Genomic DNA, 27,416 nt, shown 5'->3' with positions numbered 1-27,416 from the left:
GAGAAGAACACAAGGTGATGGTAATGATGTGGACAGTGTGGATCTTAATCAGCCACTGTACCTCTACGGGTAAAACGTTATAGAAGGTTACAGATCTCAGAACAACACTGGAAATAGTTTGATGGTATGTGATTCAGAAGAATATTTTGGAGGTTTTGGAAGTCAATGTTATTTATCTCTCATGAAATGTCAATTCACATGTAAGCATTTTCAATGTCACCAATGAGAGTTTCCCTCTCTACACAAATTATCCATAAAATGTTCCATTATGTCTTACAAAGCAGATGTGTAGTGTATCTGTACTGTACTGTATCTGTACTGTACTGTATCTTAGCTGTTCAGCAACGAGTTTCCCTGCCTTCATACTCTCTACACACCCTAGATAAGCCTTGATAATAAGATATAACTCTTGCACATGCTGAGTGGTTTAATGCCCTGTCCACTGCCCCTCTGCATTCTTGTCACACCCTTCCTGGGCGTCTGCTCAGCGGGCAGTACCGCTCTCGTCTGGGCGTGTCTCCACTTCCTTCCACCGCTCGTCTTCTGTGATTAACACACAACAAACATGTGGAGAAATAGACCACGCAGAGGCAGTAGCCACGGAGACGGACAGACCACGCAGATCACGGCACACACGCAGAGCACGACACACACTCCGTGTTCATCAGTCTTCCCACAAGCCCTCTCTCATACCCAGTGTTTCCGTGTTACACTAGTAGACTGTTTCTATCCTAATCTGAGTAACAACATTTAGAACACGGCAGTGACACAAGGGGTGCAGTTTAGCTCTGCTCCTGTAGATGGCGTTGTACACCTCATCTCTCATTTCTTCTGGAATATGATGTGTCCTTGAACATGCCTGACCAACAGAGCCACTGTACACACCAATATGCAACACAAACAAACACACAACACCAACAACACCAAGCTTCCATCATTCACAGTCTTGGATGAAACACATACATGCAAAGTGGTAGAATCCATAATCCATGAGAGATAACCAGTAATAGAAACTGGTTTTGTTGAAGGGAAAAAGTTGTAAAATTTGCTGCAATGTAAGAAATATATGTACCAGAGCCATTCGGTATGATTGGGTTCTCGTTACCTAGCAATTAAATAAAAATCCGATCACATTTCAGGTCAAATTCATGCAGAATTGTAAACGGTTTCTGTGATTCAGAAATGACCTTAAGAGAGTAGGACCTTAAGGAAAAGGCTGTGTCATGACACTCACCACGAGGACACTTTTGAGTTCTATCCATAGATTCCCATCTTTCACATGGACAACAGAGAGTGAGACGAGAGTGAGACGAGAGTGAGACGACATCCTGTGGGTTTTTGGTGCAGCGTTAACAGCGTGCGGGTCAGACATGGAGTTGTATCTCCGCTGGTCTCTGATCATAACATAGTGGCACTGATGCGAGTCCACACTCCTCAGTCTCCATTTACTGCCACTATTAATCCCCTCTCGTAGGTTTCTGTCCTATGGGAATAGAGACCTTTAGAACTTACCTTACCGTTTTATGCTTCCAGTAAATGTGGCCGATAAAATTCTCACATTTTTATCATCCACCATTTCTATGTAATGGGTCTACGCAGCTAGAAATACTGTAGCATCAGCAGGAAAGAGGAACCAAGAATTGTCGTTTTCAATTCAAGTGAAAACGCAATTTCACTGAACTGTACCAATAACAGCAAAACAGCAAACGTGAAAAGCAGTAATGGGGAACCCTTAAATGCAAACGTACATATGAAGTCCGTGAAGAGTTGTATGGAATCCTGGGAAATCTCATTGTTTTTCTCTCTGTTCTCCCTTTGTGCTGCAGTCTGAGGTGAATGTCACAACACTTTCCTTCTACAGAAGATCCTGTCAGCAGTGGTATTTCCGGTTTTAGATGATAAACCTTGGCACAGTGGTGGACTTAGCAATTTGGGGGCTCAAGGCGAATTTAGCTAGGGGGCCCATCAACATTAATATGCGAGAAATAATTCAGCTAGTCAGGGGGCCCCTACAGTGGGCTGCAGTGGGAGGGGCCCAAGGCAGTTGCCTAGCCACGCCTCTGTGCAAAGACCGCCTGTCTTGGCACCAAATATCTGTTACATCAGGGTTGAATCAAAGCACTTTGTTGTGGTTACAAGTTACAGCACATTTGCCTCATAGTAAACAAATATGCAACACCTGGCAGAGATATGTGGTGTCTGATGTGTTTAAAAATTAAGACTATAAATGCCAGTTGACATTATGTGAAGATGATTATGTACGTCTGCATAGATCCAGCACATAGAAATTATAATTGAAAAGATGAATTATACTGCAAATATATGAAGAACAAACCTAGGAGAAAAGTATGAAGAAGTGGAGACAGAGTCGTTTTCTTTTACATTCTGTGTGTGTGTGTGTGTGTGTGTGTGTGTGTGTGTGTGTGTGTGTGTGTGTGTGTGTGTGTGTGTGTGTGTGTGTGTGTGAGTGAGAGAGAGAGAGAGAGAGAATAAGACATTCGAGCCTGAACTTAAATATACAAGATCTGCTGTTGCATTTTGTTTCGCTTCCAACAATCACCGACTCCGTGTTTTTGCAAGCCTGCACCATCTAATTAAACTAGTGGACTGAGCTGCTACTCTGTTGCCTGCTGTTGCGTCGTCCTGGACCAGATCGCTTTACCCCAACACAGCACAAGTGACTGTCGTGCTGCGGCATGTCCTGCAGATGGCGCCAAAGTGACGTCATGGGCCTCATGTCCCCAAATCTCGCGAGACAAAAAGAGGGTCGTCCGTTAACATGAGCGCGTGCGACTTTTCTTTCTTGTAAGAGTTGCACGCGGAGGAGCAGGACGCTGCGCTGCGTGGAGCACCGACCAACCCAACATGGTACGTTTAACCGCTTTATATGCGCCGTTAGACGTGGTGGAAACGGTCAGAGCTGGAAGCGTCAAAGTCTCAAACCGCAGGATAGATTTTTATAATCACAGACTTCTCCGTTTTAGCCCAGTTCGATAAGTAAACCCCAGAAGTGTGGAGTTATAGTTCCACCCTGATAACCAAATACGTTTGGGGGTTATTTTGTTGCTTGTCTTGTGATATGGGTACAAAAATAGTCTTCGCAGTGTAGTTGCGCCCTCGATGTCCGTAAGATTTAAAGATTTGTCCATCTGAGCTGGTAGGCCTGGGCCTATGTGTGCTGACTAGATGTTTGCACACTATAGTCTCGGAGCGATCTGGGGCTGTTTTATGTTTTAATGTTTTATGTTTTAATGTTTTATGTTTTAATGTAAACGATTTAATGTCGTTTAGTAATTCGTCTCCTCGCTACGCGTCGTTTGTTAAGTAGGCCGTGATCGTTTTGCAACCACGCAGGACGGATTTGGTCTGCGGGGGGAAACACGTGGTGCGCGGCCGCGTGCGCAGACTCGCTGGGTGCACTTCCCCGCGTGAACACGTGGTGCTCGTGCGCCGACGCATGCGCAGACTCGCTGGGTGCACTTCCCGCGTGAGCACGGCGGATCTGAAACGTGAACCTCTGTCCCCCAGGTGCTGTTGCACGTGCTGTTCGAGCACGCGGCGGGCTACGCCTTATTCGCGGTGAAGGAGGTGGAGGAGATTGGTATGCTGTTACCACAGGTACGGTCCGGTCCAAACGTTTAAACACCACTACTGAAGAACTTCTTTAACTTACACACCTGTCTGTCTGGTTCAGGTGGAGGAAAGTGTGCTGAACGTCGGTAAATTAAACAGCGTGGTGAAGTTGGCGGCTTTCTTACCCTTCAAGTCCGCACACGGTGCCCTGGAGAACATCAACGCGGTCTCAGAAGGTACGTGGAGGTGAATCTTCATGTTGTAGACGTGCTCAGGTGTTATGATGTCTTCAAATCTGTCAATCCACTGAATGTTTGTGCTGACAGCAAACCTCATACTGAATGCCTGAGCAAAACTTTATTTATAATTTTAACATGTATTGGGCAAATGCCCCAAATGTTATGAGCTTTCTTGGTTATTAACTGTTCGAATTCTTGTCAGGAGTCGTCCATGCGGATCTTAAGCTGTTTTTGGAGACAAACTTGCCTGGTGGCAAAAAGAAGAACCTCTTGGGGGTGGCTGATGGCAAGCTCGGTGCGGCCCTGCAGGAGGAACTGGGCCTGTCCGTCCAGACCGGAGGAGTCGTGGCAGAGATACTCAGAGGTTTGAAGAATTAGCTCGAGCGAGTCGTCGCAGTACAGCCACGCCTGCTCTGTTGTGATGTGTCTATACTTACTGATGTCTGATGTTTAATACTGAAAACCTGAACAGTGGGGCTTGTTTCAAGAACCCACCCGCCCTCCCCAGCTCTGATTTGGTCTGGTGATGAAGTCCTCCGTGTCCCCAGGTGTGAGGCTGCACTTCTCCTCGCTGGTGAAGGGTCTCACGGCTCAGGCGGCCTCTAAAGCCCAGCTTGGTCTGGGCCACAGTTACTCCAGAGCCAAGGTGAAGTTCAACGTCAACAGGGTGGACAACATGATCATACAGTCCATCGCCCTTCTGGACCAGCTGGACAAGGACATCAACACCTTCTCCATGCGCGTGCGGTATGCTGGTTTGAATGCAGCTGGTTCTGTTAAACTGATCTTTAACTTGGCTGGCTGTCTCTGCCTTGTGTGTGAATCTAACTGTTTACCAAACGGACATTGCCCTAAAAGCGTGCCGAGTGATCTTGACTTATCTTAATTTGCATTCACTGTGCCTCGTTCTGTGGGACAAATAACAGATTTTGGTTTTTCTTCTGACCACTAATGTCTTGTGAGCTTAAACATTTTGCATTTGACCAAGTCTTGCGTGTGCATTGAGGTGTCGTGCTGTGGTTTGTGATTCTTCAGCCCTCCTGCCCCGGGGGTGTGAACCCCATGCAGGCAAGAGGGACTGACCGCACGTGAAAAACTCAGCAACCTCCCAATGCTTACCACAGACAGCGCCCCTACTGGTCTGGCTGTATAGGAAGAGGAGGGACACTAAAAGCCAGTCCTTGGGCATGCTTAGTCTGTCAGCAGGACGGACCACCACCTGAGACGGAGACAGTCATCCAAGTTTGGACTTACCAGCAACCATGCTTTTTGGTTTTTGAGTTTCCACTCATCCCAACTTTTTGTGGATGGTGTTCTTGTTCCTAATGTCGTCTTCTCTGTGTCTAGTGAGTGGTACGGCTATCATTTCCCCGAGCTCATCAAGATAGTGAGTGACAACGCGACGTACTGCAAGCTGGCCAAGTTGATCGGGAACAGGAAGGAGCTGAGCGAGGAGAGTCTGGAGTCTCTGGAGGAGATCACCATGGATGGTGCCAAAGCTCAGTCCATTCTGGAGGCCTCCCGTAGCTCCATGGGTAAGAGACACGCCCGCTTGACGCCGGGGGGGGGGGGGGGGGGTGGCGTCTGGCTCAGGAGTCGTGATGTCTCTATAATCTGTCAATCCACTGAGTCCACGTGATGACAGCATCACTTTTAACTGAACCATCCGAGCCGTTTAACGGAAGTCGGCGTGGGGCTGTGGTGGTGCACACACTCCTGAAACAATGACTGCTGCTCCCTCAGGTATGGACATCTCGCCAATCGACCTGATCAACATCGAGAGCTTCTCCAGCAGGGTCATCTCCCTCACGGCATACAGACTTCAGCTACAGGAGTACCTGCGCTCCAAAATGAGTCAGGTGGCCCCCAACCTGTCCACTCTGATTGGAGAAGTGGTGCGTATCTGGTTCCCGGCTGGTTGGTTGATAGTGACCTGATCTTAATTCTAGTCTTTCATTTTTTACAGCTTCTTAACTTTGGAAACATGTTTTGGAGAATGTTAGGAATATAATGGGTATTTAACGTATTTACCAAATATTCTCTAGGTGGGTGCACGTCTCATCTCTCACGCTGGGAGCCTGACTAACCTGGCCAAGTACCCAGCCTCCACCGTGCAGATCCTGGGAGCGGAGAAGGCCCTGTTCAGGTACTGGGTCGCCCCGTCCCTGCTGGGGGTTCCGGCGGCTGCGGTGATGGCAGGGCAGGGGCGGTGCGGCTGCAGTGGTTGATTCGAGCGCGTTTGATCGCGTCCCGAAAATGATCCCACTCTCTCACGCTCCCCCCGAGTCTGAGCGGCCGCCCAGGGCTCTTAAGAGGTAGCTGGAGTAGACGTTGGCCCTCGCTGGTCACCGAAACGTCACGAAACTTCCAACGTCGTTTTCCCCCTTTGTAGCTAAAGCTGCGGTGTGTAGACTGCCGTGTTTTTTTTTTTTTTTTTTTTTTTTTTTTTGTTCTGTGAATTCAGGGCGCTGAAGACCAGGGGCAACACGCCCAAGTACGGCCTCATTTTCCACTCGACCTTCATCGGCCGCGCGGCCGCCAAGAACAAGGGGCGGATCTCTCGTTACCTCGCCAACAAGTGCACCATCGCCTCTCGTATCGACTGCTTTTCCGGTGAGTCGTGCGCTTCTTGCATACGTCCGGGCCTTGCGATGATGCCTCTATTTTTCGTCAACAGTATTCCGCCTCTTTTGAGAGCGGATGTTGAGAAAATTATACTGAGCAAGGCTTGACGTGTCGTGTCTCTCGCACGCACTTGCCGCCTGAGCGCCACTGACCGTCCGTCTGTATTCCAGAGGTTCCTACCAGCGTGTTTGGAGACAAACTGCGTGACCAGGTGGAGGAGCGTCTGGCGTTTTACGAGACGGGCGAAACGCCGCGGAAGAACTTGGACGTCATGAAGGAGGCGGTGGCAGAGGTTGGTGCTCACTTTTGATTGGCCATCAGCTTGTGCGCTGTGAGTGATGACCTTTCTACCCTGACCAGAACATGGAGGCTAAAACTGATTTAATGAGCCTGACGCAGCGCTATTATGAGATGGTTTCTGGGTAGCGGCGTGAGTTTGGAGTAAGCGTGTCCGTGTCTTCCGCAGGCCAGTGAGGTGGCAGCCGAGATCAAGCGCAAACTCGACAAGAAGGAGAAGAAGAAAAAGAAGCGTGAGAAGAGGAAACTAGAAGCCCTGTCGACGGCCGAAGGGGAGGAAGAGGAGGAGGAGGAGGAGGAGGTCAAACCCAAGAAGTCAAAAACAAGCAGGGAGCCAGAGGACTGTGTGAGTGGTTTGTCTGCTGAGCAGTGCGTGTGTCTACGTGAGACGGGCTCTGCCTGTGGCCTTATCTCCATGAACACCACGCTACATGAACACTCCTCCGAACCATTGACAAACCCCACTCTGCAGTGGGTTTGATCACTGAAGTGAGCAGGACAGCTGTCTGAACACACTGGTTGGTGGTTCTCATCTTTTAACGTCTCTCTCTCTCTAGGAGAATGGAGAGGCGGGGAAGAAGAAGAAAAGGAAGCTGGCGGCTGAGGTGGAAGTGGAGGAGGAGGAGGAGGAGGTACCGACGAATGGATTGGACGAGGCCGCCTTGTCAAAAAAGAAGAGGAGGAAGGCGGAGCCAGAGGTGAAGCAGGAAGTGGAGCCCGAGGCTGAGCAGAGTAAGAAGAAGAAGAAGAAATAGATGGATGAGCAGCAAGTGGGCGTTCGCTTGTAAACTGCTTAAAGGACTAGTTTAGTTTTTGTTTTTTGGGTTTTTTTTTTTTTTTTTTTTACTTTATATGGATGATGTATGGAAAAGTGCTGGAGGGGGGGGGGGGCTTTGAAGTTTTCAAGGAGACTTTTCAAAACTTAATTGCCGTTTTGACTTCGTCCTGAGCGCCTGTGATGTGCCTTGACCCAATTAAAGACGTCCCCTCCTGACAGCAGTGGTCACATTCTGGTTTCCGATGCTTCTCAGCTAATCTAGAAAAATGTCTCCTTTGGTATTGCTGAACTACTCTGGACTGTTTAAGAATGAGCCCAGTGTTGTGTAATCTGGACCTGTATGTTCTACTCCCATAACTTGCATAATCTCTTAACAGCTAGTTGTCCATAAACACAGATTGAGTGTTGGGAGCTTATAACTCAACTTTGTGCTCAAAATGACTGACTATTCATAATGTGTAATTGAATTTAGGCTTATGGGGGTTGTGAAAAGGATGTCACTGCCCTGATTTCTAATAAAATGTATTAATGTGCTGAGGGCTATCGTTGATTCCTTTGACCCAGGCTAAGGAGGGATGGACACAGGAAGGAACTGGTCTGATATTTTATTTGGACAACAAGGGTAAAACCAATGTTAAAATGATTCCAGTCCTGAACGGCTACGTCTCAGCCAGTTAACAGGATAAGGAGGGAGTTCACAAGGAGGGGGGGGGGGGTTCAGTGCTCAACTCAAAACCCCTCAGTTTAAAAACAAAATAAAAAAATAAAATCACAGGTCAGTTGGGTGCAGGGGCAAACATACAAAAACAGTTTAAAAAAAGGGTTCACCATCAAATGATGTTTAGCAATAATGTACAGTTATTGGGTTCATGTATGTATACAAAAACAAAAAAATCTCCCACGTAATCATGATGCTGGATCTGGTTCAAGTATATTCAACTTCCATTTAGCATTTAGTTCTCATCCTCTGTTTAATCATATCCTCTTTTAGCAATTTTGAAATGAACAAAATAAATGTCCTTCAAAACAAAATGTAGTAAACCACATTTCATATCCTACCAATACATATATACTGTATAAATACATACATAAATATATTTTACATACAACAGCCAAAAATTTGAAAAGGGGGAGGGGATGAGAACTAGGGGAGACAGTAGTGTGTGTGTGTGTGTGTGTGTGGGAGTTTTAGCACGGCACTGTATAGTTGTCCCTTCACTCTGATCAGATCGTGGGCTCAGTGTGGCATGATAATGTGGCGTGCGTAGAAGGGGGGGCAGGGCTCTTGCACTACTTAGTTGCCCCAGTAGGGGGAGCTGCCGTAGCTGGACTTGTTGACCTGGGCCTTCTGCTGCATGCTGCTGGTCTGGTTCCTCTGACTCGGGCCCTGCACACACACACAGTTCAGCTCACTGCAGGTACCTCACACAGCTGACATACATCATTACTGAGAGATTACACAAATTACACACTGTGTTGGGGGATGTTGTGGGGAGTGCGTGTGCAAAACTGACCTGTGTGTGTGTGAGAGAGAAAGACCGACCTGTCCCTCCTGGGTGAGGTGGTGGTGGTGTGTGTGTGGTACTGACCTGTCCCTCCTGGGTGAGGTGGTGTCTGTGGTAGTGGTGGTGGTGGTGTGTGGTACTGACCTGCCCCTCCTGGGTGAGGTGGTGGTGGTGTGTGTATATATATATATATGTGTGTGTGGTAGTGGTGTGTGGTACAGACCTGCCCCTCCTGGGTGAGGTGATGGTGGTGTGTGTATATATGTGTGTGGTAGTGGTGTGTGGTACTGACCTGCCCCCCCTGGGTGAGATGGTGTGTGTGTATATATGTGTGTGGTAGTGGTGTGTGGTACTGACCTGCCCCTCCTGGGTGAGGTGATGGTGGTGTGTGTATATATATGTGTGGTACTGACCTGCCCCTCCTGGGTGAGGTGATGGTGGTGTGTGTGTGGTACTGACCTGTCCCTCCTGGGTGAGGTGATGGTGGTGTGTGTGTATATATGTGTGTGGTAGTGGTGTGTGGTACTGACCTGCCCCTCCTGGGTGAGGTGATGGTGGTGTGTGTGTATATATATGTGTGTGGTAGTGGTGTGTGGTACAGACCTGCCCCTCCTGGGTGAGGTGGTGTGTGGTACTGACCTGCCCCTCCTGGGTGAGGTGATGGTGGTGTGTGTGTATATTTGTGTGTGGTAGTGGTGTATGGTACTGACCTGCCCCTCCTGGGTGAGGTGGTGTGTGGTACTGACCTGCCCCTCCTGGGTGAGGTGGTGTGTGGTACTGACCTGCCCCTCCTGGGTGAGGTGATGGTGGTGTGTGTGTATATATGTGTGTGGTAGTGGTGTGTGGTACTGACCTGCCCCTCCTGGGTGAGGTGATGGTGGTGTGTGTGTGGTACTGACCTGTCCCTCCTGGGCGAGGTGGTGGTGGTGGTGTGTGTGTATATATATGTGTGTGGTAGTGGTGTGTGGTACTGACCTGCCCCTCCTGGGTGAGGTGATGGTGGTGTGTGTGTGGTACTGACCTGTCCCTCCTGGGCGAGGTGGTGGTGGTGTGTGTGTATATATGTGTGTGGTAGTGGTGTGTGGTACTGACCTGCCCCTCCTGGGTGAGGTGATGGTGCAGCAGCTGTGAGTGGGGCTGCTGGTGTGCAGGCAGGATGTGGAGGAAGGGAGCCGGGGCGTATCCAGGGGCACCGCTGGGGGTCAAAGGTCCTGTGCCCCCTAGAGCTGAGGGCAGGCTGAACGGAGGAGGAGTCCCAGCATGGAAACCCTGCTTATCAAAGGACTGAAACAGACACAACACAGGAGTCACATGACCCAGAGGTCATGGGCCAGACACTCACTCCTCCTATCATTTCTGCATTCTACTGTGGACAGGGAATGTCGTGTGGTCGTGTGTGTTGTGCATCGTTACATATGCCAGTACAACAGGCAAATATCCATCTAATACAAGCTGAACGAATCCAATTAGCATACAACCCAAAGCAGTGATGGAGGAGATGAACTGGGTGTGATTACCTGAGTCTTATTGTAAACAGTTCCACTGATATCTGGCACACCAGAGTTACTGGACGTCACCGAGACCCCTGTGGAAATGTATATATGTACTGTTATCTTGGTATATTTGCAGGTAGTATTCTCAATTATGTGCTCCCCCAAACCTCTATTTATTTATTTGTTTATTTAAAACCCCCATCAAACTGAAAGAGAGAGAGAATGTGTGCTCCAGTACCTTTCCCTGGGCCGGAGGCAGCAGATTTGGCCTGTGTCTGAGAGCTGTTGTTGTAACCTTTGCTGTACTCTGCTCCTGCTGGGCCCTGTGACAGGTCATCATACCCTAAACACACAAACATATGAGGTCAACCAACTTAATCCATACGGACGCTCTAGAGTAATGTGTGCATGAGAGAGACAGAGACAGAGAGAGAGAGAGAGAGACAGAGAGAGAGAGACAGAGAGACAGAGACAGAGAGACAGAGAGAGAGACAGAGAGAGAGACAGAGACAGAGAGAGACAGAGACAGAGAGAGAGAGACAGAGAGAGAGAGAGACAGAGAGAGAGAGACAGAGAGAGAGAGAGACAGAGACAGAGAGAGAGAGACAGAGAGAGAGAGAGACAGAGAGAGAGAGAGAGAGAGACAGAGAGAGAGAGACAGAGAGAGAGAGAGAGAGAGAGAGAGAGAGAGAGAGAGAGAGAGACACACACACACACACACACCTGAGCTGAAGGTGTGTTGGCCATAGCCGCTGGGCTGCTGGAATGGTGTGGAGGGGTTGTTCAGGCCCATGCCGTGCTGCTTGGCCGAGGCCGGAGGCACAAACATGGTGGGGCCGTACTGGAAGGCGCTGGGGACCCCTGGCACTCCTGGGTAGTATGGCAGGCCCGTGTAGCTGTAGCCAGGGGGCAGGGCCGGGTTGAGGAAGGCCTGCTGGGCGCTGTGGTGGCCCTGGGGCTGCGGCTGACTCTGCCCTTGGCTCTGTGCCTGCGGGGGCTGCGCTGCCTGGGGGGCGTGAGCGGCTGACAGGCTGGTAGGGGGCGCCGGTGAGGTGGAGTCGCCCCTGCCAAATTTTGTCACTTCACCTTTTTGGAGAGGGGGGGGAGGAGTTCAGTCAAGGCCATAGACACAGCGCAGTATATTTACAAGGGTCACGAGGAGCTTATTAGAGGTCAAAGGACACTTTTGTCAGCCACAAGCCGTCCGGACAAGCTCCGGTGCCCCACCTGAGTACGGGTTGTTGGCTAGGCTCCCATCTCTGCTGGACAGCGTTGCTGTGGGCCCCGGGAATGTGATTCCATAGTAATCCTGAAGGATGACGACATGGGAATGAGATGTGGTGATGGACGGGTGATCAAACGCTTTCTTTCTTTCTTTTTTAAAAAGATTACATCACACAGGACTTTATCCGAGAGTAGCAGAAAACGTGGCACACGAGAGGCGTGTAATCTGGGTCTGCCGTCAGCGTGGGAACAAGGCACGAGAGCGGACTCACCATTGGTAATCTGGACTGCAGCATATGGAGGTCTTCGTAGCCGTAGATTTGCTAGAGGGCACAGAACAGAGTTGACTACATGTCCTGAGCCCCGACCCGCTCCACAAGGAACAACATCTGGTGATGTTCACATCCACATGTGCTGCTCACACAGCCTCTCTGAAGCTCACACACGTTCACACAGCTCAGAGCTAAGGGGCAGGCGGGTGCGTTCTACCCCAGGAAGGGGGGGCACTTGCCGGGTATGCAGGCAGCAGGCCTCCTGGTCCCATGATGTACTGGTTGGGGAGCAGCGGCGGAACCCCCTGGGACAGGTTGGGGGGCGCTTTGCCTGCAGGGGGGCAACAGGGCAACACCATATCAGCACACGCCAACACACACAGCCTACTGGGCAATCTGGGGCACGGGGCAAAGTGCTGTATTTTATTTTATAGTCTGACAACAGGCTGTTCAATATTTCAATATCTTCTCAAAACATTTTCTGAATCATGTTCAGTATTCTAGATAATACCGTTGATTTAACTGCTCAACTGGTTCTTTAGCAAACAGACATTTGAAAACTGCGAGGTGGAGTCTGACCGGTGGAGGAGGACAGCAGTGGCGTGGTCCTGACAGCAGAGGGCGTAGTGCCGCCGTTGGCCCCGAGGCCCAGAGCCGTGGAGTGCAGAACGCCACAGCCAGCGCCGCTCACGCTGTTGGGCAGAGCTGAGGCGGCCGAGAACGGCCCCGCCGACGAAGACGACGATGAAGACGGAGGGGCGGGTGGCGGCAGGGAGCTCACGCTGTCCACGCTGGTGTACTGCTGGGGAAACGCGGCCGAGACGGGTTAGATGGGAGGAAGAGGAGGAGGAGGAGGGAGACACACATTAATATGAGCAGAATCAAAGTGTTGTGTGTTATACAGGGCAGCTGCAGTGTTTCCAGTATGGAAAACATTATATATATATATATAATGTTTTCCATACTGGAAACACTGCAGCTGCCCTGTATAACACAAAAAGGTAGGGGTGGGATGTGTGCATGTACACACACACACAGACAGACACACACAGACAGACACACAGACAGACACACAGACAGACACACAGACACACAGACAGACACACAGACAGACACACCCATTCCCTTTATTGAAGCAGACTGAGGTAGCAGTTAAACCCGTCTCTGGTGCGTGTGTCATGAAGTGTGAGTCTTGGCTGCGTGAACATCTCCTGCTCTCATTAGTCTCACAGCAGTCCTGTCGTTTACTTCCAGAGCTCAACAACATCGTCAAACATCACAATCAAATCCATACTTTTAATAAATGGGAGTAAAACTAGATGAGAATCCGAGTACCTGAACACAGTTTAACAGGCTGCCTGAATAAACGGGTTAATAACAGAACACGAAGCACTCGGGCTCTCCGAGCTGGTAGCACCAAACACCAGACCCAGACGCTCAGCTGTGCTCCATCTGACCCCAACACAACAGCAGCTGACGGGCTAAAATACGATTCCACTCAAGTGCAGTTTGGACAGCCAACACTGACGCTTCTCAAATTCCATGTATAAATCCATAATCTTTATCTCTATTGTCTCTATTTTTAAGCCCTTTGAACATACAGTGCACATGACATATGGTTCATACCAGCCCGTCCCAGTTCATCTCCAGTATATTTGTTCACTCGCCACCTCATCCAATAACCATGCGATAAATTTAATCAATAACCCAATAAAACGCTGATGCTGACCGTGCTCAGCACCTGTGGTGATCTTATTTATAATGGCTACCTATGGCAGCATAATACACTATATCAGTGTTTCTCAACCTTTTTTCAGTTGTGGCACCCTTTATATGCATGCAAAATTTTAAGGCACCCCAGTTTACAATGCGTTAAAAACACAGGCTTTGGGGGGTGGGGGGGTGGAGACGTAAGTTGTTGACGGGGGGGGGGGGGGGTGTGAACGTAAAATGGACACAAATTAAGTATTATATCGCAATCTATCGATCGCGGGTGGTTGGCGCCAAAGCGAACTAGTAACTCATTGAATCATAGATATGGATCAGATAAATAAACAAGATTTTTTTTTCGGATGTGAGATATCGGAAGTGTGCCGTGAGAGCGTGTGAAAACGGTCAAATGCGTGTGTCTCATGCTCAATGCGTGAGCGTTGGCAACCCTGAAAACATACTCTCTGCAACCATCTCCCGGCCAACATAACACAAAAAAGTGATTATTAAGACAGAGAGCAGATAAATGTGACTTACAGTCAGTGGGAAACCTGCGTAATCACGTGCTGACCTTGGTCAAATGCAGGTCATATACACGCTTTGAGCGTGAGACTCACGCATATTTAGCGATTTCACACGCTCTCACGCCACACATGGAATTTCTCACGCTTGAATATTATTATTATTAATTTATTTTTTTAATAATCTAATCGCCGCACACCGCAGCATATTCAGCCAATCCATCGGTTGTATATTATAACAGGTTGAACCAATCAGAATATAGATCGCGCTGTTTCTTGGTAGACTTTAGCCAGCCCGCCAACCACACACACACACACACACACACACACACACACACACACACACACACACACACACACACACACACCCGTTACACTAACCATCGCGACAGATTCCAATCCCCCCCGCCTGAAAAAAAGCTCACGCCCACCAAACTTGAGATCTGGTCATATGAAATACATTTTAATGATTTTTAAAGCGTATAATAACTTCAATTTTTAAAACTATAGTTTTTTTTATTTCACATCAGAATATTTTGACGGCACCCCCGATGAAGACAGACGGCACCCCGGTTGAGAAACGCTGCACTATATGACCCCGCCCAAGTCCTCTCACTGGTCACATGACACTGGTCACGTGATCTTGAGGAGGAGTTGTGGTGCTGTGGCCTTGACGGACACTTCTGGAACGTGCCAGAACGAATCTCCAGAAATAATGTGATGCAATCACGTCGACAGAAAGCAAAATGGGGTGTGTGTGTGTGTGTGTGAGAGAGAGAGAGAGATATCACTCACCGTTAATGAAGCGCTGGTGCAAAGTGCTGATACTGAGGAGTGTCCACTGCTCACATGACTACTGAGGGGGGGGGGGCAGAGAGGACACCCAGAGGAGGTCAGTGACCCACACACGTCCAGTGAGAGTAGGGGGGGGGGGGGGGGTGGATGGGTGCGGAGGTCAACCACGCTCACCTGCTGAGGGGGGTCAGGCTGGAAGAGGGCAGCTCAGGGGCCAGACTGGAAAGGGCAGAGCTGTGGGGGGTAACTGAGGGGGGCAGCAGAGACGAGGGGGCAGAAGGGGCAACACTGCTGCTGCTGCCCAAAGAGGGAGACTCTGGCTTTGGAGTGGACGAGCTTGATGTGGCTAAAAGCAAAGGGCGGATGGAGAGATGGTTAAGGCATGCTGGAACAGGAAGTAGAGGAACGCTTCCTGGAGCAAAGGTGAATACAAACTCCACTTACAGTCTAAAGTAGCAGAGGTCCTTACGCCATTAAAACCGTTCTGTTTGAAGACAAAAAAATACAAACAAACAAAACAGTATTCATCCACCTTCATCTGAAAACAAAGCATTTGTAAGAAAGCTCCACTTTCAGCTAAAACCATCAAACTATTACTGAAAACACAGACTGGTAGGGGTGAAAATCTCTGACCTCTGCAATTCAGTCTGATTACAAGTCATTAGGAAAAAATTCAGCACATTAGGAAATCCTAAATTTATTCAGGTCAGATTCACCAAAAGTGGAGGAATAAAGTGTACACCCACGCGCCCGAACACCGAGTGTCTGATTACAACACCTGTCCAGGGATGATACGCCTGAGACAATCAGACAAGTCAGTCTGTTCTCTTGAATCAGTTGCAGTCAGCTGACACGTTGGAAGCAGGAGAAATGAGTGTCGGGAACTGACATGGGCCAAATTAAGACGGCTAGACAGCTCGCTCAGAGCATCTCCAAAACAGCTGGAGTCGTGGGGTGTTCCTGCTACACAGCGGTATAGGACCCAACAGGACGCAGAACTAATGATCTGTCCACCGTCAAAAGCACTGTGGGCATCAGAACTGCACCACAGAACCATAGAGCAATGGAAGAAGGTGGCCTGATCTAATGGATAACGTTTTCCTTCACGCCATGTGGAGGGCCGGGTGCGTTCTGCGGAGGAGATCACACCAGGACGATATCTGGCAAGGCAGTGTGATGTTCTGCAGGGAAACCGTGGGTGCTGGCATTCACGAGGATGTTACCGTGACACTGGGTACTGTTATAGACCCTTCATGGCACCGCTATTCCCTAATGGCAGTGGTCTCTTTCAGGATAACGCACCATGCCACACTGCAAATACCCTTCATGAACAGCTTCTGGAAAATGCCATAGAAGTTCAAGATGTTGATTTGACCTCAAAGTGCCCCAGATCTCACTGGGGATGTGCTGGAAAAACAACTCGGATCCAAGCCTCACAACCTACTGGGCTTAGTGGATGTGCTGCTAGTGTCATGTTGCCAGATACCACAGGACACCTTGAGAGGTCGTGTGGAGTTCACGCCCCGACAGGCCGGAGCTGTTCTGGCAGCAATAGTGGGACCTATTACACTGGTGGCTTAAACTTTACTGCTGATATCAGAAATTCTACAAGCTTTACAAATTGTTTAACTTTTTAAAAATAGTCTGATGATTTTATTTTGTCCAAGAAGAAAAATTTAGTGAATAACTTAAATGATTATAATTGATATTAACAATTTCAAATGGTTTGAATTTCCATATTTGGATCGATGCGTCAAAATGCATCTCCACGCCGCTGCTGACTGAGCCCAAAGCACTGGGCGTGAGCGAAGACGCTGGAGAGGCAGACGGCCAGGTGAGGGACCCCCACCCACTCTCACTCACAGACACGGGGCCGGGGGGCTCCTTGCTCTGGGAGAAGGTCAGTCTCGAGTGAGGCGCCACTCCGCAGTCGAAGCTGTTCCCAGCTGAAGAGGCTGCCGAGGAGGACGAGGAGGAGGACGAAGAGGAGGAGGAGGAGGAAGAGGAGACGGCGGGGGCCGTGGCGGTGCCAGGGGCGGTCAGGGAGGGCGCCAGGCTGGGTAGAGCCACGGAGGGAGACGGGTAGATGCTGTCGGACGAGGCCAACGGCGGCAGCAGGGGAACAGGACTGGCCAGAGAGTCACTGAGGAGACCAGACATGCCGCGTCACACAGTAAACAACACAGTAAACAAACAATCCTTCCTCAAATCCAGACCCGTAGCAGTCAGCTGTGAATGTCCCTGCGAACACACCTTATAGGTTTGGAGTAGAGGCTGCTCTGGGTCTGAGGACCGGCGCTGGTTTCTCGCGTGTTGTCTCCCGTACAGTTTTCTGGCGCGCCCACGTCCGGCAGCGCCGACTCGGAGCCGAAATCCAGCGCGCCGAACTGCACGTTGAGACCGGACACGTCGGTCGAGCCAGGCATCTCCACGGCCGAGGAAGGAATCTGTCGCAAGCACAACAGATTTGATCTTTTCATATCAGATCTCTACAGCAGAGGACTGGATCTACTGACACACAGAATCTACAGACACACAGAATCTATGGACACCCAGAATGTACCGACACACAAAATGTACTGAAACAGAATCTACAGACAAAAAATGTTCTGAGACACAGAAACCACAGACACACAGAATGTTCTGAGACACAGAATCTACAGACACACAGAATGTACTGAGACACACAGAATGTACTGAGACACAAAATCTACAGAAACACAGAATGTACTGAGACACACAGAATGTACTGAGACACACAGAATGTACTGAGACACACAGAATGTACTGAGACACAGCCCTTTAGGGGTACATGCTTTAATCGTTATCCACATCTTACATACAACTGAATAAGAAGCTCAACATGAAATCAGGCCAAACTGCCAAGAAAACGTTTCACATCACACGCCCTCACAGCTGTGAAAACCCCACTGGCCTGCTGAGCAGAACCAGGCCCAAAAGAACCAGCCCGGCACCGTTCCATCGCTCCGCCTCCGTTTAGACGCCGGAGGGGCTCTCTCACCTTAGAGGTGGGAGGTGTCCTTCGTTTCTGTGTCTTCATGTGGCGGTGCTGCGTGCCACTGGCCTGGGGGTCTGCAGCCTGCAGCAGCTGTGGGTGAGAGGGCTCCGGGGCTTTGGAGAAGGCCTCCAGGGGGCGCTGCGCGGCCGACGGGCCGCTCAGGGACGGAGGGCTGGCCTGCCCCGCCAGAGGCAGAGCGCCCGCGTGGCCCAGAGAGCTCGGCTGCCGCTGGCTCAACTGGCTTAGCACCAAGGACGGCTCTGGTTGCATCTTGAACTCCCCTGGAGGGCAGACGCACGGCAGAGGTGAGCGGCGCCCGCCAGGCCATTTAGAAAATGTGAGAAAGTTGAAGCTGGCACACGAGAAGGGGGTGTGTGAGCGGCGGCGGGCGTGAGGTGTGCGAGGCTTTTCAAGGACGTTCTGGCATCTGTCAGAGACGCGCTGGGGCACCACTGCTGTGGGTTCGGTTCAGGCACGTTCCCGAGTCACTTACAAACACCGGGACACAGCGTTTTTCGGCAGATGTGGAAACACACTCGAGCCAAATCAAAATATTTATCAATTTAGCTGTCTAGACTAGAAAATCTTACACATTCATTTAAGCAAAAATGAAACACCGTTAACTACATTACATTTACATTACATTTACGGCATTTGGCAGACGCCCTTATCCAGAGCGACTTACATTTTTATCTCATTTTTATACAAGTGAGCAATTGAGGGTTAAGGGCCTTGCTCAGGGGGACCTCAGTCATGGCCTCAGGTCTGGGAATCGAACCTGCGACCCTCTGGTCACAAGACCAGTTCCCTAACCGCTAGGCCATGATTGCCCTACATCATTCCCAGCTTCCATCTCATTCGTCGTACTGGCTAAGAGGTGTGAAAAGGACGAGTGTGAAGTGTGTGAAGGGACGACGACGTGAACAGGTACTCACGACTGAACTGGGAGGCCAGTGAAGCAGAGCTCTGAGGTTTGATGTCCCAGGAGGAAGAGGGGAGTGACATGCCCGTGCCTGGAGGAGCTCCTACAGGGGCACAGCTGCTCCCCGTGCTGGGAGGTTGAGAGGTAAGCTGCCCAAGACCTGGTCCCTTCAGCTGCTCCAGGATCTGCTGACCGGCCGTCTGTCCCATCTTAGGACCACCCAACTCCCCAAAGCCAGAACCGAGAACTGAGGACTGGAGCGCACACACACACACCACACATACACACCACACACACACACACTTCGGTCACAAAACTTCCAAAACACACACAGTTCCTGCACAATACAGCGGAGGCAGACAGCCATCTCCTCGGGCCGTTTAACCGACCCCGCCGGTCTCGAGCACCCCCCCCCCCCCCCAGCCGGCGGCTCACCAGGGTGGCGTGTGCGTAGCTGGCAGTGGCGGTGCTGGGCTCGCCGTTGCGGGTGGGCTGGTGGTGTGAGTTGGTGAACACCAGGCTGTGGCTCAGCCCCTGTGGGGCGGCCGGCTTCATCCCGCCCAGCTCCTCCCGCGCTGAAGGCTTCTGCAGCAGGGAAGCCAGGTCCAAACTGCACGCCGGGCCAAAGCAAACACAACCGGGTCTTTTAGTCGACGTCGTCTCAGGAAGGACGCCCAAATAAGGGCATAATTATTGGACACGAGGGTGTTCGGTGCAATGCCAATACCTTTGTCCAGGTGTGATGTGGTTCTCAGCTGGACGTGCACATGAGGAGGTGAACACTTTGGTCTCTGAGAGCTGGAAGGACAAAACCTGATCTTAAGCCACCAAAGCCTCATTATTATTAAAATAGCCTGATGAATATTCATAAACAAATGTCCATTCTGGGCGTCAGCCTGAACTTACACTCACGTCCTCACTCCAGTCTTCAGGGGTCCAGTCTTCCAGAGTGCTCCGCCATGCCACTGCACAACCGTCGCGCACACACACACACACACACACACACACACACACACACACACACACACACACACACACACACACGTGAAAACAGAGCCAACACGGAGGACAAATGTCCTCGCACCTGTCCCGTCTGTCGCTAGGCTACAGTTTACCCCGCCGTCTCTCACCTGTCCCGTCTGTCGCTAGGCTACAGTTTACCCCACCGTCTCTCACTAGGCTACAGTTTACCCCGCCGTCTCTCACTAGGCTACAGTTTACCCCGCCGTCTCTCACCTGTCCCGTCTCTCACTAGGCTACAGTTTACCCCGCCGTCTCTCACTAGGCTACAGTTTACCCCGCCGTCTTTCACTAGGCTACAGTTTACCCCGCCGTTTCTCACCTGTCCCGTCTGTCGCTAGGCTACAGTTTACCCCGCCGTCTCTCACCTGTCCCGTCTGTCGCTAGGCTACAGTTTACCCCGCCGTCTCTCACCTGTCCCGTCTGTGGCGTCGCTGGTTCCCGATTCCCAGACGTCAGCGTGAGAGTTGCTCGTGCCGCCGTCCGAGGCGTAGTCCGCCGGGTTAAAGGTCCTGACACCAGGGAGAGCACGGAATGATGGAGGGGTTTGGAAAAGTGACCCCTGGAGGTACCCCATTTACCCCCACCCGTATTCCTTACCCCACCCCACCCCTGTATTCCTTACCCCATCCCCTGTGCTGTAAACCTGCTGGTCCCAGGCGCACGGCCCCGGCCCCTGCCTCCGGACGCTGTGAACACACAGACAGACGCGTGAGGTGAAAGACTCTTGCCAGGAGGGGCCGGCCGTGCGCACGTGGGTGTACCTCTGGCCCGCCCCCGACGGCCACGCTCCGCCCCCTTCTCCACAGGTGCAGGGTCCACTCCATTCTCCTCAGCACGTGCTGAAATCAAACACACACACACAAAGACAAAAGCACAGGGCTGTCAAAAGAATGTTTACATAAGCAAAATAAACCATATAAAATAAAACTACTTCACGTGTATTTTCGAACATGCTTACACACTAGGGATGCACCGAAATTAAAATTCTTGAGGAAAATGAGGAAACAAAGGCCGAAAGCCGAAAACCGAAACACCGAAATACATAAAGCACTTTGAGTTACATGTATGTATGAAAGGTGCTATACAAATAAAGATTATTATTATTATTATTATTATTATGCCAATTATTAGTAACATTGGATTTATGGCTAACCTCACTAAAATCAAGGCATTGCTATTCAAAGAATAAATCAACTACAAAATTTGATTTGTATATATTTATTTAGCACTGACATTACAGTAATGCATATTATAAAATGTGGTGGGCCGTTAACGGCGATACCGCTGACAACGGCCGACCACTAATTAAATTAAACTCGCTTGCAGACCGTTTTTATCTTAGAGGATAAATATATGTATTTTATACGAGTTAAATTTAGTTATAACTGACTGGCCTGAAAGATAAATATAAATTCTCTCATAAAAACGTGACGTGAGTTGCAACAACATTAAACAGCTCGGGTAAACACACTTCTGAGAAATGTCGTCTGCTCGGCAAAACATAACGGGGCTCAATGTGCTCTATTAGCCTACGAAATCCCTACGACAGAGAACGGCTTCTAAGGCAACGAGTTCCATAATTTTTGGTGTAATGTCTTTTGCCTCGGCGCCATCACTGGAAAAATTTTTTGCTAGTTTTATCCAAATAAGCGCGTGCAGGTGGCGATTTTTGCTCGCGTCATCACAACACATTGTTTCGGCCGTGTTGTTTCGGTGATGAAAGTATTTCGGCCGAAAACCGAAAATGCAAATTTAAGCCATTTCGGCCGAAAATTTTCGGTGGCCGAATTTTCGGTGCATCCCTATTACACACATGTACATGTTTGCCCCCCCCCCCCCCCCCCCCATCATACCGAACCAGTATGTCCAGACTGTTTCAGACTGAACCCAACAGCGACTTCTAATAACATTTCTCTCTGAGATCACTGCTCTTGTTCAACAATACATTTAAAACTGAAGCAGATAAAACATGCAAACAGAAAAATAAATCATTTTGCATAATATAATCCTAACAGCTTTGAAGAGATGAATGTGACACTTCAAAAAGTGACCAAATACCAGCCTCACATCAACATACATATTAACTTCATTTTATAACAATAACCATTGACAGCAAACACACTAATGTAAAACACATGGAGCATCTGGACTGAGTGTGTTTTGCTCTGAACTACAGCGCCACCCCTGGTCACAGGAGTGCAGCACAAATGCAGTCACCAGAAAAGACTCAACAGATATTTCATGACCTTTCCAACTGGAGAGGTTTATCGTACGTAAGTAAGCCCATTCTCACCGTCACTGCGGAAACATACGTGTCTATACACACGTGGCCCACTATGGTGATTCACCTCCGGTGTGAAACGGCCCGTGTCATGGAGCGACTGTGATTGGCTGCGTTCTTCACACCACCTCTGGGGTAAAAGGGCCTTTATTTTCTCCTCAGTTGCCAAAGTAGATCAACCCAGCACTTCTGCTGTTTAACACTGATCATTCTAGCCATTTTTGTGCCATTTTACCACGACAAACCCCCTAAGCAAGGGGACCTCGTGGCTATTAGTGCGCTACGGAAGCCCATGTGAGTCAAAAGAAAACATCAGCAGGAAAGCACGCTCATACGAATGGCAGCGGTACTGTAAGAAACGTGTATTGCACTTTTTTCAAAATCAACACACATCAATATTTTTGACAACACGAATACAGATAAAGCATAAAAACACAACCACAGCAGGTTCAAATATTTTACAAAGAACTTTGCTCCTCCACGTACCCCGAGCGGTTTGAACCAGCGGAGGAAACCTAATCTAATGAAGGTAAATAAAGTGAGAGCTCGCAGGCTTGAAACCCCCGTTAAAAACCCAGAGGTCAGCGGGACGTCTGGAAGGCCCGACGACGGCTCCTCACCCGGGCCACGTCTCGTCTTACCGGGCCGGTTGCGGCTGGCTCCTCTACCCCTGCGGTTAGCTCCTGCGCGGGCCTTACTGCTCTCCTTCTCTCCTCTCTTCTCCCGGTTCTCCTTGTTCTCCTTGCTCTCCGAGGAAACACCATCCTTTCCTAGACTCTTCTTCTTCCCCACCGTCTCCCAAGAGGTCTGCGGGGGGGCAGAGATGAAGAAACGGGTCACGTCGATCAGCTAAGACGGAGTAGTGAAGTGCTGGACGTGTCTGTGTAGTTTGGGTCATGATGGCACCATACAGCACTGTTTCCACACACACACTCATATTTCAAAGCTGTGCGGAACTGTGAAGTGTGCTGCCTACAACAGACACCATGTAAATATTTTACAAACAGCAACCACTTCATGCAAAGCTTTTAACTCCTTTACATACAGGAGGGAAAACTCTAAAGTCTTTTCTTCATCAACCGTAAAAATAATATATAGCTAATTGAGTAGACAGGAATTAATCAATGATATATGACCGTAACCACTAGCAGAAATGTAGAAATATACAAAGAGTGGACAACAGGGAAGGAGACAGACTCAACAGCCCACACTGAGACACCACAACACAGGCACTGCCTCACCAGACACTGGATTACCCCCCCGATTCACTAAAAACTCACTTTCCCAGAGTTCTCCCAGAAATAACAATGAAACAGCTGTAAACATAAAGCTCGCAGTTTTTGTTCAGACTTACGTCCAATACTCACATAAACCGATAATACAAGAGAGGTGACCAGCCGGATAAGAATCGGACGCAAGGCATGTAAACAGTGCCTGTTATTCCTGAGTAAAAATAACTACCAACTACAGCACAAAACAAGGCCACAAAAAAAAAGATCTGAACTCAATATGCATTCATCTTCAAAACAAATGAGAGTAAATTCAAGATAAAAATGGCCTGGTTGAAGTGTCTTGATAAAGTTTTTCCTGAAGGTTATGACTACCTGCAGTGCAGAACTAACCCAGCTGGCGGACGTGTGGGCTGTTTGTAAGGAGGGCACTCGGTACCGTGTCAGATGTTCCCTCCAGCAGGAAGTTGATGGCTCTGTTGACATCCTCGTTGCAGTCATGGAGAGCAACCATGCACTCATCCTGGTTCTTCCCCGTCACCTCCATGAGCTACCAGCACAAAGCAAACATACAGGTTTGACGACATGGCCTCACCAGGAGACTGTGTGAGTTCATCAAGCTGCGCGATGTTTTTCAGCATTGTGGTGGAGTTTTTAAACCCGCTAACCTGGTTGACTTTGCCTTCAAAATCTGCATCGTTCTTGTCATAGATCATCTGGGCAAGTCGGATCTGTTCGGCTGTAGCCTGCAAAAATTAATAAAGGCACACAAAGCAAACATAAGAGGGAAAACCAAAACTTTTAAGAGCTTTGTGGCAAAACATGCCAGCTTTTATGAGCCAATATTCAAATACAGATTCGATAGCAGCAATCATGGATTAGACAAAGAGTATAATTAGATTTCTATTAGATTAAGAGTCAGTTTGGGTGTAAACATAAGGACAGTAGTTGTGCAGACCTGAAGCTGTTTTTGTGGTTGTGTGGTCTGTGTGGTTGTGGGCAGCACTCTGTCCCGAGTGCCCCGGGAACGCTCACTGCCCAGTGAGGTCATCATATACAGTATATACAAAACAATGTATGTACAAAATAGAAAAATCTGAAAAACAACACATTACACACACAAGGTTACTTCAAGACCGGTTCGCTTATCTAAAACATGCTGCAGATCAAAAGATCCACATATTAATCCATCTAAAGTAAACATATTATTGTAGATTCCCTTCTGAGAACTTTGACTATGGAGCATGTGCAGGGTTAAATGTAACTGCTAAGCAAAGACACAGGGGTCATATCAGATTCCTTTCCTCCTAAATCCAGTTGAGCAAGATTTAGCAATCCTGTGACCACCAGAAACACTTATGTACCACACATAGATAAACACGCACACATGAGCTCAGCTCTTGCCTGGCTTAAACTGAGGCCAAGCGAGATTGAAATGGTGTCCGTTTACACATTACAACTGTATCCCTCACTATCCTAATAACACACAGTATAATATCACACCACGTGGCCACTCCCCGAGTGCAAGTACATCCGTAAGACTGTAAGCACCAGCAGCATTCAGGAAAACAAGTCCCAGATTAACAGAAGTGAAAAGAATGTGGATAGATTTGGCAACTCGAACACCACAGTGTGGGGAGGAGTCAAAACACAAGATCTATATAGCTCACAGAAGAGGAAGTCATTTTGATCAAATCTTACTCACTTATGAGATTTTAAGTCTACTGGTTTCTAAAATACTAAAAATGGCAGGTAAATGGATAGGTCTGAAGAAAGCAACACCACAATTAACTTCTACACAAACATCAATGTTTTAATATAAAACTATACGCAATTCAAGAAGTATTCAGAACGTGGTTTTTGTTTATTTTGCTATTAAACATTCAAACCAATAAATACATTACTAAATACCTAAAAAGTCAAAGAAGACAATGTTTAATAAGCCACATTGAATAAGATCCAGAAACGATAAATGCCTTTTCGTGATGAGCAATAAGCTAATTTTATTATATATAGTACATTTTTAAATAAGTCCTAGAAGACCCACCACCTTTAAATACAAAATTCAGCTAAATTCCAGACGAATAACTGAACTGCACCTGAAGCTGCTTTACCAGTACACACAGCCCCTGGGGACATGCCACCACCGGATAGTCTAACCTTGACATTTTATATCATTTCTACGCCATATCATGGTCAGTTCTTAGTCAATTCTCCACGACCTTGATTCAACAGGTCGTTGGGACCGAATTCCCCTCTCCTCAGTCTATCCTATAATGCAAGAATGTACACTTAAGACAAGAACTACTTTCTAATGCGGACATGTACAGTCACTTATTCTATGAGAACAGCGGTGGGTTGTTATTTTGGTGAGAGCCTAAAACCCAAACACACCAGAACCCGTCTGAGAGAGGTGAAGACTGTAGGGCTGTAGGTGGTGGTGTGAGGGGCCACTGCACAGACCCACACCAACACAGAACAAAGCCCCACATCTCCACCCAGCACAGTCTCTACGAACCCCACACACACACGTACACACACTACCCACAACCAGCAGGACCACCCTGACAAACCCGATACACCAGTAAAAACACTCCGATCTTACGCGTTACTCATTCACTGGTACTGGCGTTGAGTTAAAGTCACGACAACTGAACCTCGGCTGATCAGTCCACACGGAAAACGCTTAACACACACCGACCTGCGTGCGCGTGTGTGTGTGTGTGTGTGTGTGTGTGTGTGTGTAAGGGCACACGGTGCAGCCGCGGTACCGCCAGACCTGCGACCCAAACGGAGAACAAGTGGAGGTTCAAACAAAAGGAGACACACACACAGTGAACTACACACACACACACACACACACACACACACACACACACACACTCATCTACACGGCTAGCATTGGCGCTAACGCGTTAGCCAGCGACACTCTGCCCCGTCTAGTTCGGGCTCTTTTACTGGCGGCATAAAATAGATTAATTATTTTTTACAGAAGATATATATTTTTTTATCGAAAAAAAAATCGAAATATTTTATATCCCACCCGGATCTTCGATCCGAAACATAAACAAGAGTGTTAGCACAACAGCTAGCTGCACCCTTTGTCCTACCTGGCTAACGCGCCGCTGCTAACGCGCCGCTGCTAACGCGGCTCGCTCCCCTCAGTTCAGCCGCTTGTTGTGGCTCGGTTAGCATGCTAAGCTAACCGCCTAGTTCCATCGCGTTAAAACACCAACAAACAACAAACCACTCACGGGCGATAAAAAAACGTCCTGGTGAATTACCGGTGCCGTGTGACACGGTGTGGGCCCGGGAGGAGCGTTAACCGGGGCCGGGCGAGGCGGGCGGACACCGCGGCCTCCCTCACGCCGCTCGGCGGGGTCCACAGAGAAAATGGCCACACACAGCGGAGCTCGCGCGCCCGGCTAGCGCCACGCTAGCTCGCCGGGTACATGCTAACGCCAAACGAGCAAATTCTTTAATACAACCATACAAAAACACAAGATTTATTCGTCCTGCGCCACAGACTGAACGATGAAGGAAGAGACGACGCGTCCTCGCTCGCACGCCGGTGAGTCGTACGCGCGCGTTTGAGGGCGCGGGTGAGATTTGTGTGCGCGTCGTGTGTGTTGTTTTATTACCTGCTAACGCGCTTCGCTCAGCCAACAGCAGACACACCGTCACGTGACACGCCCGCGCCGCCGATGCAGAACAAGCGACGCAAACCCCGCGCGCGCTCGGTGCGTGTGCGCGCGCGGGGGAAACAATGGGAGGCGATTTTCGCGAAGGTTTTTTTTTTTTTTTTTTGGCGTTGAGCCGCAATGGCGTTGACAATGAACTCAGTTGCTTCCCGTAGGCTTTTGAGCTAGACGTGACTCTATATTGACCATTTTAAACTGGGGCTTGGTGC

The 27,416-nt window shown here is 49.2% G+C and overlaps 2 protein-coding genes and 1 non-coding gene across 12 annotated transcripts; 2 read left to right on the top strand and 1 right to left on the bottom strand.

Moving 5' to 3' along the window:
* The first annotated feature begins 2,762 nt into the window (after window positions 1–2,762).
* nop56 (NOP56 ribonucleoprotein homolog) lies at window positions 2,763–8,046 on the top strand. Its single transcript, XM_076994917.1, has 12 exons — window positions 2,763–2,868; window positions 3,529–3,618; window positions 3,695–3,809; window positions 4,015–4,176; window positions 4,361–4,559; window positions 5,160–5,347; window positions 5,556–5,707; window positions 5,858–5,958; window positions 6,277–6,425; window positions 6,608–6,729; window positions 6,904–7,080; window positions 7,292–8,046. Exons 1-12 carry the CDS (start codon window positions 2,866–2,868, stop codon window positions 7,487–7,489), a joined length of 1,656 nt encoding a protein of 551 aa, XP_076851032.1. The 5' UTR covers window positions 2,763–2,865; the 3' UTR covers window positions 7,490–8,046.
* Window positions 6,768–6,834, top strand: LOC143501282 (small nucleolar RNA SNORD57). Its single transcript, XR_013126868.1, has one exon. It is a non-coding gene; the product is annotated as a small nucleolar RNA SNORD57 (small nucleolar RNA).
* Window positions 8,047–8,101: 55 nt separating the features above from the next.
* Window positions 8,102–27,288, bottom strand: ubap2a (ubiquitin associated protein 2a). Of its 10 annotated transcripts, none has more exons than XM_076994912.1 (27): window positions 27,148–27,288; window positions 24,465–24,602; window positions 24,175–24,252; window positions 23,946–24,056; window positions 22,919–23,084; window positions 20,758–20,835; window positions 20,619–20,682; window positions 20,408–20,505; window positions 19,880–19,938; window positions 19,701–19,771; window positions 19,409–19,583; window positions 18,987–19,227; window positions 18,055–18,332; window positions 17,286–17,479; window positions 16,896–17,175; window positions 15,477–15,516; window positions 15,207–15,378; window positions 15,033–15,093; window positions 12,586–12,808; window positions 12,246–12,337; window positions 12,007–12,057; window positions 11,738–11,819; window positions 11,234–11,596; window positions 10,749–10,853; window positions 10,535–10,602; window positions 10,110–10,301; window positions 8,102–8,899 (listed from the first exon to the last, which is right to left on the bottom strand). In XM_076994912.1, the coding sequence occupies exons 2-27, from the start codon at window positions 24,558–24,560 to the stop codon at window positions 8,807–8,809; spliced, it is 3,531 nt and encodes a 1,176-aa protein (XP_076851027.1). In that variant the 5' UTR covers window positions 24,561–24,602; window positions 27,148–27,288; the 3' UTR covers window positions 8,102–8,806. The 10 variants fall into 10 exon arrangements, with proteins under 10 accessions (XP_076851027.1, XP_076851028.1, XP_076851029.1 ...); XM_076994913.1 differs by having other exon boundaries at window positions 12,586–12,805; XM_076994914.1 differs by having other exon boundaries at window positions 12,586–12,805; window positions 15,033–15,090.
* Window positions 27,289–27,416: the final 128 nt, after the last annotated feature.

Source organism: Brachyhypopomus gauderio, unplaced genomic scaffold (genome assembly GCF_052324685.1).
Source record: "Brachyhypopomus gauderio isolate BG-103 unplaced genomic scaffold, BGAUD_0.2 sc167, whole genome shotgun sequence".
In the NCBI taxonomy this organism is placed as follows: domain Eukaryota; kingdom Metazoa; phylum Chordata; class Actinopteri; order Gymnotiformes; family Hypopomidae; genus Brachyhypopomus; species Brachyhypopomus gauderio.
This window is presented reverse-complemented; position numbering and strand designations above follow the sequence as displayed.

What these genes read in the sequence shown, in the direction of transcription:
- nop56 (XM_076994917.1), top strand. An exon ending in CATCAACGCGGTCTCAGAAG is followed by an intron (nt 3,810 to 4,014) that starts GTACGTGGAGGT and finishes AATTCTTGTCAG; the next exon opens with GAGTCGTCCATGCGGATCTT. An exon ending in GCAGGGAGCCAGAGGACTGT is followed by an intron (nt 7,081 to 7,291) that starts GTGAGTGGTTTG and finishes CTCTCTCTCTAG; the next exon opens with GAGAATGGAGAGGCGGGGAA.
- ubap2a (XM_076994906.1), bottom strand. Translation starts at nt 24,560, where the DNA reads ATGATGACCTCACTGGGCAGTGAGCGTTCCCGGGGCACTCGGGACAGA. An exon ending in GCTACGCACACGCCACCCTG is followed by an intron (nt 19,228 to 19,408) that starts GTGAGCCGCCGG and finishes TGTGCGCTCCAG; the next exon opens with TCCTCAGTTCTCGGTTCTGG. An exon ending in GCCTGCTGCCTGCATACCCG is followed by an intron (nt 12,058 to 12,245) that starts GCAAGTGCCCCC and finishes TGTGCCCTCTAG; the next exon opens with CAAATCTACGGCTACGAAGA.